Consider the following 18,500-nt stretch of genomic DNA (forward strand, 5'->3'; position numbering starts at 1 on the left):
CCGCCCCCTGGTTTTCTTCGGGCAGAATCCAAGCACTCTTCTTGACAGTGCCTCACCCACGCTCCTTCCCCTGGCCTCTTTCTTCAGTCTCTTCATGTCTACGTCGACCTCCTGTTTTGAACACTTCTCCTCTTCTAATCTTATTTTGTTGACTCAGGGGGGAAAAAAATCTTTGCACACTCATTCACACAGCAAACATTTGTCAAGGACCACTTCCCACTGTGAGCACTGAGGAGTTAAAATAGGACGGTGCCAGTCACAGCCAGTCCACGTGAAAACGCACTGCTAATCCATCTGCCTCTGGGGGAAAGGTAAACCGCGCACTTGGAGGTGAAATTAGGTGGAATGCACTAGTAACAGCAAAGCCTAAAGCCAATCAAGTGCCTGGAAGTCTTTTTGAGAATGTCCACAACATTTGCATTCATTTCCCTGCCTTTCCCTCAATCTCCAGCATTCAAGAGACAGTTCATTGTATTTTTGGTTTTCAGTTTCAGTGCCAGTATTGCCAGGAATTGATTGTGAATGTGTTTTATCTGTATCTCAAAGACATGTCTGGCAGCTGGCCTGGACCGGAACTGCCGTTTCTAAGAATAATTCTATAGGAAAAGGCACCCTTAGTTGCAGACAAGTCTTGTCCCAGCCTCTACGTGTAAATTGTGAACTTTGTGTAATTTTTCACTTTCTTGTTGGTAGAGAAAACTGTGTTTCAAGAAAGCCACGACTCTTCATATTTCTCACCATTAGTAATTTAAATTGTTACTTTAGACCTCAGCGAAGTAGCAGGATCATGAAGCATGTATCATTTGGATTTAGGGGGAGAGAGCAAACTCAACAGAAATTGGATCTGGAGAGAAGGTTCACATGTGTGTTAAAGACCTTCTGCACTTAGCATCTGACTCCGACACTAAGATGCAGAACAGCGGAAGAGGCCCTCTGCCAGTTATTTATTGAGTAGTACCCTCACAGGAGTTTCTTTCTGCCCCACAGTGTTTCTTGACCACATTTCCCACAGAGAGACGCCTGTGTTTATGGCAGAAGCAAAGTGTTCCTTCTGCTCCCTGACAGCGCAGAGAGGAAGCAGAGAAGAGATGTGTCAGGGCGTGCACTTAATCCCGGGCTGGCGCTCTCTCTCTCTCTTTCTCTCGGAAGGACAGGCAAACTGCCAGGGCCTGTCTGTGGATGGCTAATTATGGTTTTCCTCTCCAGATTGTGGGTGACGCTGTCGGCTGGGGCTTCGTGGTGCGAGGGAGCAAGCCGTGCCACATCCAGGCCGTGGACCCCAGTGGCCCCGCAGCGGCGGCAGGAATGAAGGTACCTCCGACACAGCAGTGTCTGAATACCTCTCGCTTTATTTTATCATTGGTGCCGTCTGTCCTTTCTCACCCTAAGTGTTCAGTCCCATTTGGTCAAGTGTCCTTTTCCCTTTCTGAATGGGGCTGAAATGGATCCAAGAGCGTATGATGCATCAGCAAGGGCGAAAAGTTTTCCTATCCCTCCAACAGAGCCTCCTTGGTCTCCAAACCTCCCTTGGTTTTTCACGTTTCTTCCCTTCACCAACACTGAGCATGAAAAACAGTTTCTTTTGGCTTAAATCTTATGTAGTAACTATACTACTGTTCTGTAGGAAGCAGATCCCTATGGGGTCGGTGCAGCCAGCAGAGCGCGCCCGACCACGGGAGCAGCGAAGAGCGAGAAAAAGAACACACGAATCATGGAATTTAAGAGAACTCGAGATTCACGTTCTGGTTTTGCCGGTCACTGGCTCGTTGACTTTGAAGGAGTCCCTAACATCTCAGAGCCTGTGTCCTCCTCTCTGGAACGATAACCACATTCTGCAGCTTTAGGAGTTAAAGGTGTAGAAGCACTCGGTGAAGTACAAAGAACGACATGAACATCAAAAAAACCGAGTGAATTGGGTGAGATTGTAAAAATGACTTTTGTGTATTTTTAATACTAAAGTAATGCATACGTAGTTGAGAAAATTTGGAAAAGACAGACAAGCAGAAAAGGAAAAGATAATTGCCTGTAATCTTTCCTAAGTCAGAGACAAGCACTGTTAACACTTAAGCAGCTTTATTGAAGTATAATTGACATACAATAAAGTGTAGCATGGTTAGCATTTTAATTTACATCCTTCCAGACTTCTTCTATGAATGTATGTATATGTGTGTGTGTATACAAAGGTGTACTATACATCTATACACACACACACAAATTGCTTTTTATTTATACCAAAATGTGATATAAGAGGATGTTGACTGCATTCGTTTTCTGCTCCAAAACAGTTTTTGTCTAGCATGGGTTTTTTTTCTTTTTTCTGTCATCTGTAAAACATGCCACGGAGGACATTTATCTCATGATTATCTGCGACCACGGAGGCATGCAGAAGGCTTGAAGGCTATGGATTCTTCCTCAGTGCATGTCTTCACTACCTTTATCCTCTGCCATCAACCCCTTTCCTAGAGCAGCAATCCAGGAGGGCACCAGGCGTGACTTGGGTCTGCACAGCTCTGATTTCTAGCACCTTCCCTCTGGCATTGCTTTATTTACTGGAACAGAGAGGCGGGAGCAGAAGCTGCCTCATGGGAGCACAGAGCACAGGTTACCGCCAGCCTGGGGGATCAGTGCTGGTGTGATTCAAGGTTGACTCTGCACCCCTGCCCCACACACCCCGAGTCAAACACCTCCTTCATACACGGAGGCCCAGTTTCCCCGGGTACTGTGCTCTGGGCAAGTTCCGGAAGCCTTCTTGGCCAAGGTGGTCTGTCTCAGAGGCTCTTCCTACGTCCTGGGCTCTGCGGTGGGCTCAGCACCAAACGAACCCAGAGCAGGAACGGTGGCCGGGCGCATCCAGAGCATTTGTATCTGTGCAGAGGCTGATTCGTTCGTTTTCTAGTGGAACTCTTGGCTGTGGGAAGAGTTTTACGTTTTATTTCCATGGTAAAGTACCTAGGATAAATGGTTTTTGGCTGAGTGCATTAGTCCTCAGCATGCACTCGCTTGCCGTGAGGCCTTGATTTAGGCTTGTTTCCTTTGGGGGGAAGTGAGGGATTGATATTGCAGCTACAGACCTTGTTTTGCTTGGTCAATGTGTTACATTGATTTTAGTGCATCCTTAGTGACTTAATAGAAAGTCACTTAGCTTAATAGTGACTTAAGCTAATTAACTTATTAATAGACTTAATAATTAGCTTATTAACTAAATCAGTAAGTTAATCCTGATTGATTAACACATATACCTGATTTGGGCATTGTCAACTGATCAATTAGTTAACTCCTTAATGTAACGTACTTTGATAGGTGGGTAACCTGGCATCATTTTTTCCGACTGCATAACCTCATATTTCACGTGGTTTGTATCCTTAGTTTCCCAGGGCGTATGTGTGTGCACGGTAGTTTTCATATGTCGTAGAGCAGTGTGGAATTCACTAGTGTGTTTCTAAAACTGTGCCACTCAGCGCCCTGGTCCAACAGAATATCCCGTCCTCAGGTTCTGTGATCAAAACCGTTTTAAGCTACTATACACTTTACTCTTCTCTTAGAAATTCAGAGAGCACATTAGCATATTATGAATTCTGTTATATCCAGCAGAGAAAAAATCTGTTTATATTGCCCACCATAACATCTTGTCGTTCAGTAGAAACACATCAGTGGCATCTTAAGGTCGTTAAGACATGGCACTGTATATAACTGTTCTAAGGACCTGCTTTTGATCGAACTCTGTATTGGAATGAATAGGTAGGTAAAGACATAGGTACGATTTTGAATTGTACTATTGGTTAAGTCAAAATGACAGAGAATATCATGCCCTTCCATGGACGTAACCTGTGTGTATTCCTTCAAGTCGCCCAGTACATTATTTTCTCATAGAAAACACTGAACAAAGTATTTCTAGTTTTGCCATATGTGTTGGTTATAGAATAACTCCATTCACGTGAAGAGCCACGTGTATGATCCGATACTAGAGGTGGCTTCCACTGACCTCTCAATCCCGCACGGCCTCGTGTGGAAATCTGCCGGGTGGCATGTGTGGTTGTGGTGGGTGGGGGTGGGGGTGCCGGCCCTAAGGAGCGTGCCGACTGGGCGGTGATTGGGCTGCTTGGTCTGGCTGGTAGCAGTCGTCCAAAATTCTGGCCAGAGGCTTCCTCTTAGCACCTCTGACTGGCAGGAGGTGGCCCAGGGTAGTGCCAGGTGCTCCACTTTGCCTTTGCCACTCTCTGTGCTTCATGCTGAAGCCATGGCCCCAGCTGTCTCGTGCTTCCCATCGGCAGAGCCTACAGGTGGGCCTTGGGGGCCTCTGCCTTCAGCAGGGTTTTTATACTTTCCCCGTGGCTGCGTCACTTCTCTGCTTTCTCATGTGTACCGTTTCTCTCTCTTTATTCCACCTATATTTATGGGGTGGGGAAGTTTTAAGATGTGGCCCACCAGTATGTGGAAAGCACAGGCCTCAGACTGAGGAGACGGAGTGCCATTCTCCCCCTATGGACACTTCTAGGCCTTTCTATGCCCAAAGGAGAGAGCTCTGTGTCTGGTTGAAATGGAACTCTTGGCCCGTGATGAGGGGATACCCTCAGGTACCTGTTGAAATTTAGGTCTGTAGAAAGTCTAGAAGAACTCTACAGAAAATGGGTCTTTAAGGAGAGTGATAAGGTGTATCACAATTCTTTTTTGGCCTGGACTAGAGAAGTCTGTGACCTTTGTGCCTAGACCACCTGACCCCCATGTACCCAGCACAGTTCGTGCCTGCGGCCTCTACACAGCTGACCTAGGCTTGCGGGGGCCAGGCAGGCAGCTGAGCGGCAGGACCGGTTCGCTGAGATGCGGGCGGATGTGTACAGCAGGGACGGTTCCAACCTGACGTCAGTTGTCAGTGGAATTTAGGTGTTTTGATCAAATACTAGACTGTTGCACCATTTCAAGCTTGTTTGAAAATTGTGCCTTTACTCCACTGTTTTTCCTCTTTCCTTCGATGGCCTTTTACTCTTCATCAGTTAGTAGCATGTTTGTTCGGAGAGACCAAAAAGGAAGCTGATGTCAGAAGAGGCTCCAAACTATAACCTGATCTTTACTGGGGTCTGAATCCAGACTCACATAAAAGAGACAGCAATTCATCACGGCTTTTTCTTTTTAACAAGTTAATGTATCGTTTAATAATACTGTCCTTCCCTCCCAGGCTCATAAAACAATGGCTATGCTGTCATTGAAATTCTCACTTGAGCCAACATCTTTGGATTTGGAGTCATTCTTATTTTGAAGGTTCTTTTACTTTAAAAAAATGATGAACTGGCCCTGGCTGGCGTAGCTCAGTGGATTGAGCGCGGGCCTGTGAACCAGACAATTGCAGTTCGATTCCCGGTCAGGGCACATGCCTGGGTTGCAGGCCGGTTCCTTGCAGGCTAACTACCAGCAGGGGATGCACAAAAGGCAACCAAACATTGATGTTTCTCTCCCTTTCTCCTTCCCCTCTAAAGATAAATAAATAAATAAAATCTTAAAAAAAATTAAAAAAAGTCTGTAAACATTAAAAAAAAATGATGAACTGTACAAACCTCCAGTACAGAGACACGTCATTGGCATTACAACTAGAATAGAGAAGGCAACGTGGGAAGCGCTACAAGTTGAGTCAGCGCGTGCAGTGCATTTTCATCTAGAAGAGGGTGGTTTTCTCCGGCAGCTCTCCACCCATCCTTTAGGAATTGTATTCCAGCAGCCTCTGGTCCAGGGAGGTGAGAGAAGGAACGAGACTATACTGAGTGTCTTCTGCTTGCCCCACCCTGCGCCGTGCCAAGCCCTTCCCTTACCTGAATTCATTGAATGTCAGCATCTAAATACTGACGTCTTGGAGGAAGAAACCTGTTCTAGGAGGTGGAATTCTATTGCTTACCTTTTTTCTGCTTTGAAAGGGATAAAATTTCTTCCAAAGAGATTCCACAGGCTACAGTTTAATGACTGTCCGTTACACATGGCTTTGTATCACAATCTTTAACAACATCTTCTACTCTTTTTTTTAAAAAAAAATCGCATTAATTCTAAACCCATTTCTGGACCACATTACCCCAACTTTATTTCACATGACCTTCCAGTAGCTATTCTTCAGTTTAATGGAGGCAGATTTTTTTAAATTTCACAAATAGATCATCATCTTGCTTCTGTCTGCCCCTCAAGCAAATCTAATTAAGTGACTCTGGCACTTAAAATCCTCTAATAGCTTCTCCTTACCATAAGTTCCAGACTCTTTCTATGGCCTACAGAGTCCTGGATCTGGGCAACGGCCATTACCTTATCTCCTGCTCTGTTTTGCTTCCAGCACCTTAGGCCTTGTCCCCTGAGTGTATTCCCAGAATTTAGCAGGATTCCTGGTGTTTAATAAGTGCTAGAAGCAAATGTGGGGAGTGGTTCAATGAATGGGCCTTTCCACAGAAAGGCTAAGGAATTCACTCCGTGAACATCTGCGTGGGGTCCCTGCATATTTCCACACATCATCTCTTACTCTTCTTACAGCTCTTGAAGGTGGGGGTGGCGGGTAGTGTTCTCCTCACTTTGTAAACGAGGAAACCAAAACCCAGTTCGTATCTTCCCCAAGATCGCCCAGCTTGAAAATGTCAACACTAGATTCAAATCTGGTCTCTGTCCCAAAGCCCTGACCATGCTTCCTATTGCGTTATTTTGAAACAAACAAAAGAAAAAACCCACGAGGCAGAAGTCAGTAGATGATAAATTCCAACCAAACCTTAAACCCCTTGGAAACAGTGCAGGGAATGACCTTTCATGTCTCTCAAGGGAGAATTTGAGTTCAGTTCAAAAAGAATTGTTAAGTGGTCACATGGTCACCTGTGCTGGCTTGAAGAAGGTCAAATAAATAATTTTTACTCTTGGCCCCAGCCCCTAACTTAGGTCAGGACTAGAATTTGTAGGTCATCCAAGTGAAAGATGCAAAATATTCAGTTTTGTTAGTTTAGCCAAATACTTGTCAGAGCAAACCATTGGGCCTTCAGACGGGGAAGGAATTTGAGCCACACTTACAAATAAGGAGCGAAAGATAATCCTTGCTTTTTTCTGGAAAGTGTATTTTTTCTGGTGGGAATAATTAAATCCTGTGAGAAACAGTGTTCAAGTGTTCACACAGCCCCCTGCCAGGTCCCAGAGGGATTTCAGACTCCTGGCTCCTTTTCTTGTTTCCTGCCGCAGTGAATGGATGGATGTGGCCTCATGGGGCCTCTTTTCGCTCTTTGTTTCTTTGCACATGGATATCAAAACAGAATTACCTGAGTCAGAGTAAGGAATTCGTGGTCACTGTGTTCCTTTCCTCCCCTTTCAAACTTTTTATTCCTCATAGAGAGGGAAAATGTCAAAATCCTGCTTTTGGTCTTTCCTCCCCAGGGTAACAAACCTGTGTATTTTTATGGACTTCTTCCTGAGCCAAGAGAGCCCACACTGGGTGAACCATTGGAAATTTCTGATTAATTTAGCCCAGACAGCTTAGGCACCAAAATGGCAAGTTGTGGGGTGATGATCAGCACAGATGAAAACAAAGATGCATTCTGTGATGTTCTGAATGTAGTCCCTCCCCAGTTGTCTTCATGAGAGCCATCCGTGGGGACACAGAGGCTGCCATCTGCAGTGTGACATGTCTCAGTCTAGTGTTGGCGGCATCGTTTCTCAGTCACCTGAAAGGTAGGGTCTGTGTTCCTTTGCTCACCATTGGGCATGGCTGGGAGTGGGGCGAGGGCCACCCTGCCCGTGGGGGCTCTGCTGGCACAAGAGGCCACTCTCAGGGCCTCCGCTCAGGTCCCTTCTCTGCTCTGCGCCCTTCCGTAGTCATCCTCCAGGTCCGACTCCGACGGCCATTGGGAAGACCGGGCCCCTCTGCACAGTGCTCGTCCCACCAGTATTCACGGACCACCCACCACGTGCCACACATTTGGTTAGGCCTTCGTGGGATTTACAGTCTAGAAAGGGAAAGAGACACTCATCAAATAATTTCACTCCTAAACATGGAATTATAAACCGAGGGGAGAGCTTCTCATTTTTGTAGGGCTGTGGGAGGGAGAATGGGGAGGAGCCCCCTGAGGAAAGGATGCCTTAGCTAAGATGTAGAGAATGAACAGAAATCAGCTAAGCCTACGCGTATCCGTGCATCGTGTGTGTGTGTGTGTGTGTGTGTATGCTGGTGTGTTTTGTGTGCATGTGCATGCACGTGATTGAAGTGTGTTCACACGTGTGCCGGGATGCACACACACAGAGGATTTAGTCTGTGTGGAAGGGACCTAGAAGGGGCCATGATCCCTAGGAGAAAAGAATGAAAGCCGTGACTAGACTGCAGTGTGCGGAGAAGTTTGGAAGGAGGGGAGGCGGTGAGTTGGGTCAGGGTCTCTCAACCTGTTTTCCATGATCTTCCCCTGAAGGAGCCTCTTTAGGACATTTCTTTTCCTGATCATCCTTCCCCATGAGATTTGGATACTACAGGCATACTATATACACCTGTTTATATACTCTGTGTGTGTGTGTGTGTGTGTGTGTGTGTGTGTGTGTTTGTATATGTGTGCGTGTGCACACACACACTTAATAGTCCTTTTTCCCCTTTGGGGGCTAGGTCACCCCCAGTGAGGATGAATGAGTCAGGGGAGGAAAGGTCAAGAGTTTTGTAAAATTGTGTGTTAAACTGAGTGATTTCTGTGTGACCAAACGCACAGCTTTTAAGTGTGTGGTTACGCAAGCTCTGTTGAACGTATGCACCTGCGTACCCAACTACCAGGCAGACCATAGCCCATCCCCATGCTGCAGAGAATTCCCTCCTGCCCCCTGCCAGCCAGTCCCCTCCCGCTGGATGCAAGCACTGTCGTCATTTCTGTTACCAGAAATTAGTCTGGGATTTGGGAGCCAGACAGCATCTGGCTCCGCTCCTCAGGCCTCTGTGATATTTGGCCCTGAACTCCAACCTTCCCAGCCCAAACTCCCTTTGCCTTGTGCCCCAAGAGTTCTGCCCATGCCTCCCAATTGCCCCACATTGCTGCTCCCCAGCTTGTCTAGACAGCCACAGCCACTCTCTGCTGGAGACCGAGGATACAAGGCCCTTGCTGAATGATCGCATCTGTCAACCCCACTCCCAGAACACCCTCTGCCCCCACTTTCAGAAAGCCCCAGAAGCACCCCTGCCTTCCTGCCAGTTGTTCTCCTGCCCTTCGTTGGACCCGTCACATTTTCTCTCTCTTGTGGCCAGTCCTGTGCTCACCAAGGACTCCTAGTTAGTGCCCAGTGTGTGCCTGGCGCTGGGTCATATGAAGAAGGCCGGGGGCATGATGTCAGACTCTGGACGTTTGAGTCCCAACTGCACCCCTTCTGCAGGGGCCAGGATAACTACTTAACTCGGAGCTAAGCCTCAAATGCTTCACCTGCCAAGTGGCACTTCTAACAGTCATAACAGGTCACAAGGCCTCTGGGAGCCAGGTGTGTGAGACAGAAGCTGCTTTTGAAACGGGAGTGCCTGGGTGGCCCCATCAGGGAAATCAGAATGCAAAACCTTTAAGTGGATATCTGAGCAGAGGTTACCTCTGTTTGCCAGAAATTCCAGTTGGTAAAACCATGGGTGAGTCACAGTGACCGACAGTGGGTCAGAAGGATGAGTCCCTAGGGACACCGCACTTCTCTGCAGGCAGCTTCTCCTGATGGAAGTCATCCCCTCGGCACTTACAGGAAATACAAGCGTGTAACACACCATGGGACCTTGGCTGGTAGCTACTTGTGCTTGAGTCCAGTCATGAGAAAGAAACCACACAGTAATTTAACAAGGGAAGTGGAATGCAAAGAATTCATAACTATAGTGTGAGATTGGCTAGTAAAAAGATATTTTAGCCCCCCCTCCCCCGCTAACAGGTAAAAAAAAATAGTCATAGTAAACACTCCATAAATGGTTGTAGGTATAGTCATTATAGTGCTTGTTACAGTCATTGTGTTATTCTGCATCTTCTAGCTGATTCTTGCTTAAGTCAGTTTATATTTACAAACATGTAACACAAAATTACAAAACAGTAGCCAAAATGGGATATCGTGGGACTCGATGGAATCATATGCTTGTGCCGTATTGCAGTGTGCTGTTGCAATTCTGTCACTTAGAAATCCCAAGCCTCTGTTTTTCCTCTTAAAATGGCAATGAGAATGGCCGCGTGACGTAACTGAAGATAAATAAGAAAATACATACGAAGCATCAAGCGCTGCCTGTCACGTGGTGGGCGTTCAGTGAGCGTCACGTAACATAGTTCAAGGGTCAGGTGCAGCGACCGTAAGATGCGACTCAGTTTCAGGGCTGTTCAAATGTGTGTCTTAGCACCAGCCGTGGCTGGAGTTACACGAAGCCCCAGCCCCGCCGACTGCTACACTTGTATCAGTGGGCTCCTTCTTGCTTACTCCTAAGCTTGTTTAATACCACATTGAAACGAAACACTCTTATTCACAGCTGTAGAAAAAGTCGTCTTTTACAAAGCAAAAACATGGCAAATTTTAGGAATATCTTTAGCTGCTCCTAAATTGATCTGTTCCAGGCCCTACTTTGGGCTTTCTTTGTGCCGGATCCCTGGAAATGCCTCCAGGTGTAAGGTCAGGGAACGCCTTCCCCGCCCCCACCACCACCCTCAGCACCACCAGACTGGCCTGAGATACCTGAGATAAATTCAAAACTGTCCCAACCAAGGCTGGGCATCTGTTTCCAAAGCTGTACTGTGGATTTATTCTCGGCCAAACCAAATATCTCAGAAAGTAAAGCTAAACATAATAGTGTCTTACTGTCACTGCTGGTGTGCGACTTGCCTGCCGAGGATCCCTCAGTTTGGAGCCTTGTATCAGCTCTCATTAGGCTCCTTCATGAATGACATAAAATCTTTCAAAACGAGGGTTAAGATGCGCGTTTCCTTGTCAGGGAAGAGCTGGAAGGCCCACAGCTCAGCTATGTTTCTGTGGTCTCTAGTCACCTGTTTCGTAGTTTCACTTGGCTCAGCTGCCATTGCCAAGGTCACTTCATGATCTAGGATGGATGCTGGAACTCTAGCCTTTAGATTTGCATTCCAGTCACTTGCAAAGGAAGAGAGGGAGAAGAAGGGCACTATTGTTTCTTTAAAGATACTTCCTGGAAATATTTCATTGACCAGAACATGACCACACATGGCCACATTCAGCTGCAAGGGAAAATGGGAAATATTGAGTTTATTCTGGGTGACTATTATGGGGTGAATTGTGTTCCCAGAAAAAAAGATACATGGAAATTTTTCCCTGGCCAGTGTGTCTTAGTTGGCTGGAGTGTCATCCGTGCACCAAAAGGTCGAGGGTTCAGTTCCTGGTGAGGGCACATACCTAAGTTATGGATTCGGCCCCTGGTTGGGGTACATATGGGAAGCAACTGATCAATGTTTCTTTCTCACATTGATATTTCTCTCCCTCTTTCTCTCTCCTTTCCTCTCTCTGTAAAATCAATAAATGTATCCTTGGATGAGGATCAGAAAAAAAAAAAGATAAATTGAAGTTCTAATCCCCAGTACCTGAGAATGTGATCTTACTTGGAAATAGGGTCTTGACAGAGGTCATTAAGTTAAGATGACATCATTAAGTTAGGCCCTAATTCAATGTGACTGGTGTGCTTGAGAAAGAGGGGCCATGGAACTGGAAACAGAGACAGACGCAGCATAAAGACAAGCGGTGTGAAGACACACGTGGAGAAGGCGGCCATGAGGCCGGAGAGATGCGTCTACCAGCCAAAGGGTTGTCAGTTAACACAAGAAGCTGGCAGATGAAAGAAAGCGTTCGCCCCTGGAGCAATCAGAGAGAGCGTGGCCCTGTAGACACCTGATTGCATTCTCCTGGCCACCAGAACTCTGAGGTGGTACATTTCTGTTGTTTGAGGGCACCCAGTTTTCGGTATTTGTTGTGGTAGCCCTAGAAACGAATGCAATGGCCACATGTCCAGGAAGAAAATGAAGGTTCTCTTAACAAACAGGAAGGGGATAGTGGACCCTGGGTACAACTCCTGTCACTGACCAGAAAAAATGGTTCAGCAAATCTCTATTGAGTGTCTGTTGCATACGATGTCTCATGGGGACCAGTGGGGAGCAAAGCCAGTAAGGTCCCTGCCCTCATGGAGCTTCAGGTCCAGTGATGGGTCAGGTACCAATTTTTCACGCCAGTATTTAATTATCAAGTGTGATGTGTATCTTTGGCAGGAACATCACCAGGTGCAAGACCTGGAGCCTCATGGAAATTTTTGTGTGTTTGCACAGTTCATTTGTTTTCAAAGTTCCAAACTTCTATAAAGTCATATGCGAAGTCAGTGATTTTGCTTTTAAGCTGCAGTTTTGTAGTTCTGCCCACCATTTCTTTCCTACCAGATGAAATCAAAGTATTGTTGATGTTACAGTTACAACCATGGTTCTCAGAGGGACAGCAGTTGGGAAAAAGTGACTTGACTGAGCGCAACATGGGACAACCTTCATCGGGCAGGGCCAGATCACAGGGTCAGGAATTAGGGATGTTGAGTTGATTGAATGCTTTGTTTTGCACATTCCTGCTCCTCCCCCAGTCTCTTCCATCTCAGTGAGTAATCATTACCATCCTCCCAGTTGTTCGGGCCAGAAGTCAGGCTTCCTTTTCTCTTCTCCCTCCAATTCAAGACACTTCCAAAGCATATCTCAAGTGTATCTGTTTTTCTTCATTTCCCCAAATCCAATCCACTGCTACATCACCAGGACTCCAGGGATTCTGACTGGTCCCCCTTACCTCTGTTCTTCTGCAAGAAGCCTCATAACCTGCTCCCCACGCTGCAGCCACAGGAAGTCAGGTTCTGCTGCCCTCCTCTCTGAGATCCTTCATTGGTTCCACATATCCTTTTAGGGCTTTAAAAGCCCTACCATACCCAACACAGCCCCACATGATCTGACTCTACCTGGCTTTCAGATGTTCTCTCCTGCCACTCACCTCCTTGCTCACCTCCATTATCACCTTTCAGTTTCTCACACCAGTGACTGCGTTCTCTCCGTAGGACTTTGGGACGTGTCATTCCTTCCTCCTAGAGTTCTCTTGCCCTGGCTTCTCACAGCGTGGCTCCTTATCTTGTACACCTCACCTTACTTGTCTCCTCCTTTTTGTGTTGGATGGGAATTCTTCATAGCATTTCTGTTCGCATCTCATTAGCTGGAGTTGCACTGTACGGTCAGTTCACAGGGGGCTGGAAATGTGCGTATTTCATCTTCCAGTTTTGATGGGGCAAGAGAAAGGCAGGTTGGTATGTGGTAAGGTGAATCAGGCCTACAGGACCAGCCATAGCCCTCATTTCTCTCACACCTCCCTATTTTCTTTTTCACAGATGTATTTATTGTCTTTTAACCTAAGACATGCACTTTATGAATACAGGGACAGTATCTAATTCTTTTTTATTGCATGCTCAATAAATATTTCTTGGGTCTATGAATTAATTTCTGTGGCTAGGGGTAGTGGATACTCTAGTTCGGGCGCTGTTTTTGCTGTAGTGGTGTAAGAAGACTCATTAGAGTAGCAGGTAGCTAGTGAATTGCATTCTAGCACCTTCCAAATTACATGACACTTAAAGGTACTCAAAATTTTTTTTTTAGAGTTCAGTGAATTGATTCTATTTATTCTTAGTCAAGTCTTCCTATTTCTAAGGTAGTAAATAATTCCTGGAAATTATTCCCCATCACTATACTCTAAGACGGGTGAGCACATATAAAATGCATTGCAGCCTAGCAGCAACAAGATGGTTTACATGAAAATCCCTAGCATTTTGGCCTGGTCCAAAGTTAGTACTTGTTTTTATCTTTTAAAAGAATTTGAACATATCCGTGGATGTCCACACCCTATATTTCCGTCAAAGATAGAGACAGACAGCACTGAACTTACTTGCCTAAAAAGGTAGTTTTTCCATTTAACATTTTTGGGCACCTGTGCCACCCTTTCAGAAGATTTCGTGCAGAACTAGGGAAAACAGTTCTAAGATAAATGTACGCAGTGTTTGTTCAGTGACAGTGACACTGGGCACCATGCTGGGTGTGTTATCTCTGTTTTATCATGGTAACAATCCTGGGACATAGGTACTTTCTCCATTTTTACAGATGGAAAAAAATTAGCTTCAGCGGTGTGGCGGGGGTGGGGGTCGTGGTTAAGAATTTTGCCCAAGGGTAGGACTCCTGTATGAGTTCAGATATTGCTGGATCTAGATCCCATGCTTTAGAGCCATTATTGTATACGTGTGGGACTGAAGGCATCAAGAGAAGATATAGACAAAAAAATGCCCTTAATGTCGTAGGGTGTATGTAGATGGTCCTGTGGACAGAAGCACAGTGTTGCATTTGGGACCATTCTGCATTGGCTTTCATTGTACCGCTGTCTCCTCCAAGAACATGATAGTGATGGGATTCTGGCGCGGTAATAAATTCAAATCCTCCAGGTGTTTAAAAGTGAAAAGATTGGGCTTTGGAAACTGGAAAGAGTATGTCTTTGTCTCTGAACGTTCTGTATTCCAAGGATCTGAGCAGCCCGAATCTGTTGCTCTTTGGGGTGTAATGTGAGACTCCACACTTGAGCTGTGCTCCTGCTGAGTGTTTTCTGTCGGTAGGAAGCCCCAAAGCATGAGCCCTAGGTTGTCCTGACACCAAGTGGAGATTCTGAGGCTGTGACTATAGATGGCCTTAGGCAAAGTCTGTGCTGAGCATCGTCAGACACCTGTTCCACTCAGGGGTTTAGTTTCTAGTTTTTGCTTATTCTGTGTTTTGTCTGACATTGGTTCAGGTTCTTACTCTGTCTAGATCTCATCTATAGACTTGTCTCTCTTTGTGTCAGGGCTTCATTTTCTGTCCCATCTGTCCTTCAGCCCCCAGGCACAAACATACTCCTCTCACTGGTGCTACTGTGGAACCAGAGTGCGGGGTCTGTATACCTGCAGATTGACAGGGACCCAGAGATGCTCTGACCCTCACAGGACCTCTCTGGGTCTTATGATATCGCCTTCAAACTATTTTGACTTCTGGGAGGTGAAGGAAGCCATGGACAATGTTTAATGGTTATTGATAACCTTTTTTTCTTGGCTCTCACCTGGGATTTTGCACTGGGTAGATTTATAGAAGAAATATGTTTGGAATTCACCCATATGTAAATGTCTGTTGAATTGCCAACACCAGTGGTAGTACAACTCACACTACTAATAATCTGAAACTTGGAGCCAGAAAGTTTTTACTGGTTCTTAACATGATTTGTGGGTTGTATGCTTCTTTGAGGATCCAGCTATGGACCCACTTCCTAGGATTTTGCGGGGGGTGGAGTGTGATAAGAATCTCCCAATAAAACTGAAAGAAAGTGAATTCCCTAGTCTGACCTCTTTGTTTTATACATAAGGAAAGCGGGGCCCACAGAAGTGAGGGCTCCCCCTCGGGGTGAGCGAGATCTCCAGAACTCGGCTCTGATCCCCTGGCCTTGCTGTTAAAGGAGGCGTGTGTATTGTACTAGAGCAGCTTCAGTGTTTGGCCCGTTGGACACCCACGTCTGTTATTTCCATCCCTCCTCTATTCCACCCTGACTGTCACAGTCATTTCAGTAACAGGAGCCTTCGAGTGTATATCATGGTCAACTGCTTTTAATAATAACAATAATAGTGTTGTGCTTTTGTAATACGTGTGCTGGAGAATATTACCTCTATGATCAAATTCTCACAATTTCTCAAAATCGAGGTAAGTACTATTAATTCCATTTTACTTGTTAGGTTAAAAAAAAAAAACAAGACCCAAGTTGGTTGTGCAGGGCCGGGTGAAGAGTGAATTCCGGTTCTTCCTGTGCACTTTGAGGTACAGGGCTTACATCTAACCCTCTGGTGTAAAACAAGCATGAGCAAGAACACAAAGACCCTTGAGTGTCCTGAACCTCCACTATACCGCAGAATCCCTTGGAGCTGTTCCTCAAAATACCCAAGAAACGGGTTCGTTGGTCTGCGGTGAGGCCCACACGTGAGCACTTTTCAGAAACTGCCTGGTGGTTTTGACATGCAGCGGCCGACAACCATCCCAGGCCCCTGAACAGGCAGATACGATGCTGCACGAAGAATCCCTGCATGTTGGATGAGGGGCTGCGTGGATCTTCCTGCCTCAGATGCAGGTGCAAGGCAGTGTTCCACAGTGCGATTTTGAAATGCATCACGAAGACATATGGGTGGTGGACTTTGGATCCTGAGGGCTTTTCTCGCAGCCTATTATCAGTGACAAGCACACCAGAAATTATATTTGTTCTAGTTGATGTCAGCATTGACACAGAGCCAAACAACCAAACCTCAGTCTTCAAGCCCGTATTGCTCACGTTCTCATCTTTGAATCCCTACAGCTGTGCCGTTTGCTATCCCAGAAACCCTGCCTCACCCAAGCCTAGAAACCACCCTGATGTCTTTCAATGGGTGAAAAGTTAAGCCTATTGTTGTACATCCACACCATGAACTCCTTACAAGGAATGAACTATTCACATGTGCAACAGTGTGAATGAATCTCCAGGAAATTATGTTGAATTTTAAAAAGTCAACCTGAGAAGCTTACATACTGTATGATTCCATTTATATAGCATTCTTAAAATGTCACATTTATAGAAATAGAGTGTCAGTGTCCTGGTTATGACATTGAACTACACTTTAACCAGATGTTTTTATTGTGGGACAGCTAGGTAGAGGGTACGTGGGATCTCTCTGTATGACTTTTTTCTCTTTGTGTTATTTCCTACAACTGCATGTGAATTGATTATCTCAAAATACAACATTTAACTTAAATAAAGAAGAAAGGAAAGGAACCTGGCTTCCCCCGACCGGCAGCATAAACACAGCTTTGCCGCCTGCCTCGTACCTAGGGATGGGATTTCAGGATGGGGTTGCAGCCCCACTTGAGGCAAGGCTGCCAGCGAGCAGCTGCGGCCTGTGCCCTGGGAAGGCTCCACGGTGCCACAGATGATTTTGAAAAGAAAGGATAACATTGCATTCTGTCACAAGGAAAGCTTAAGGGATGGAGGTCAATTTCCTATGAATTCAGATATACGTTGGGTCTTTAGTTTTAAAAGACGGCTGAAAATGTTTATTTTTTCCTCCCTATTTCATACCTCGTCCTGGAGCCCCCTGATTTGGAAGAAGTCGTGCTGACTGATGGGAAATTCACAGAGCAGAAGTTTAAATGGGACAGGACCCATTTAAATGGGGCAGACCCCTCCTGGGGTGGGGACAGCCAGTGATCTGCATAAGGAGACCCCAAGGAGCCCCTCCACACCTCGGAGAAGAAAGCTGCCTTTGTCGGGGCCACGCGTGACCAGCTGTGTTACCGCAGGGACCACAGTGCCCTAACCGAACCGTGTCCTGGGCGAGTGGCTGCCTGCACATACCCGCAGCCGGGGTTGAGGAGATCAGGTTACACGTCACAGAGTCGGGAGCAAGCACACACCAGGTCTTGGAAGGCGTGACCGTCACCTGCCTTCACCAGGTCAGAGGAGGCGAAGGCCCACAGAGTCCCCTGTCTGTGAACGCTGGAATCCAGCGCTGCAGGCCCACGTGTGAGACATGACTTATGTGTCTCAGATTCTGGAGATTCTGAAGTTATTCTCTCAGGGGCTTCTGATCTTGTGGAAATAGGATATATATATAGAGAGAAATACCTGGAAAAAATGCACAGTTGTCTATAATTAGGCGTTTCATTGTATAGTAACAATTCCTTACCCACTGGCCACCACTTCACCCGTCCCCTCTGTGTCTGTCACTCCCAAAGGGGGCTCTATCCCGCACTCTCTCAGAGCTCCAGGCCCGTTCTCCAGCTCATCCTGGACACTGGCCAGCATATGTCATCAGCATGTTGCTGTCTCCTCATCTTTGCCTCAAAGTGTGTCCAGAGAGTCTGGGACATACAGTTCTAGGTTGATGACCACAAAGCTTCTCCTTCCTATTTATATTCATGTTCTTCCCAATACTTGATTCACAAACTGTCCTCAGTAGAAGTGTGAGGGAGGGATGAGTAGGAGATCCATCCAGGAAGGGAGAACAGAGAGTGGCCTGATAAAGGGGTAGGAGGCTCTCCTTGAGCAGTGTGCCATGTACACACTACTGCATATGGGATTATATATTCTCTAGAATCTCCCACCACTGTCTCTGGAAGCAGAAACTCTCTCTTTCTTGTGCCTTCTTTCTTGCTCCTTGGGGCAGAGATATAAAATGGATGAAGTGTTCAAGACAGAAGTTCTGGCCTTTTCTCTCCGAACTTCTTTAAAAAACTGGTTGCCACGAACTATAGTTGTGTACACAACACGGCCTAGTTCAGCTACTTTATAAAAGATGGGAGAAATATGATCAGGCTAAATATGGCCATCTGGAGAACTTTCCTGGATGCAGTTTTCTTTCTTTCTTTTTTTTTTTTTTTTTTTTTTTTACTTAATAGGAATTTATTTTCTTACAATTCCGGAGACAAGAAGTCTGAGCTCAAGGTGTTGGCCTGGTTGGT

General features: G+C 46.0%; 1 protein-coding gene across 1 annotated transcript in view; it reads left to right on the plus strand.

Annotated features, from left to right (window-relative positions):
* The window catches only part of DEPTOR (DEP domain containing MTOR interacting protein), a 115,873-nt gene that overhangs the window by 80,261 nt on the left and 17,112 nt on the right, over positions 1–18,500 (plus strand). The window contains exon 8 of the mRNA XM_037048453.1: positions 1,207–1,311. Coding sequence (XP_036904348.1) covers positions 1,207–1,311 — 105 coding nt within the window. The remainder of the gene's footprint in view (positions 1–1,206; positions 1,312–18,500) is intronic.

Source organism: Sturnira hondurensis, unplaced genomic scaffold (assembly GCF_014824575.4).
Source record: "Sturnira hondurensis isolate 20B ecotype Veracruz unplaced genomic scaffold, ASM1482457v3 Scaffold0006413, whole genome shotgun sequence".
Classification (NCBI taxonomy): domain Eukaryota; kingdom Metazoa; phylum Chordata; class Mammalia; order Chiroptera; family Phyllostomidae; genus Sturnira; species Sturnira hondurensis.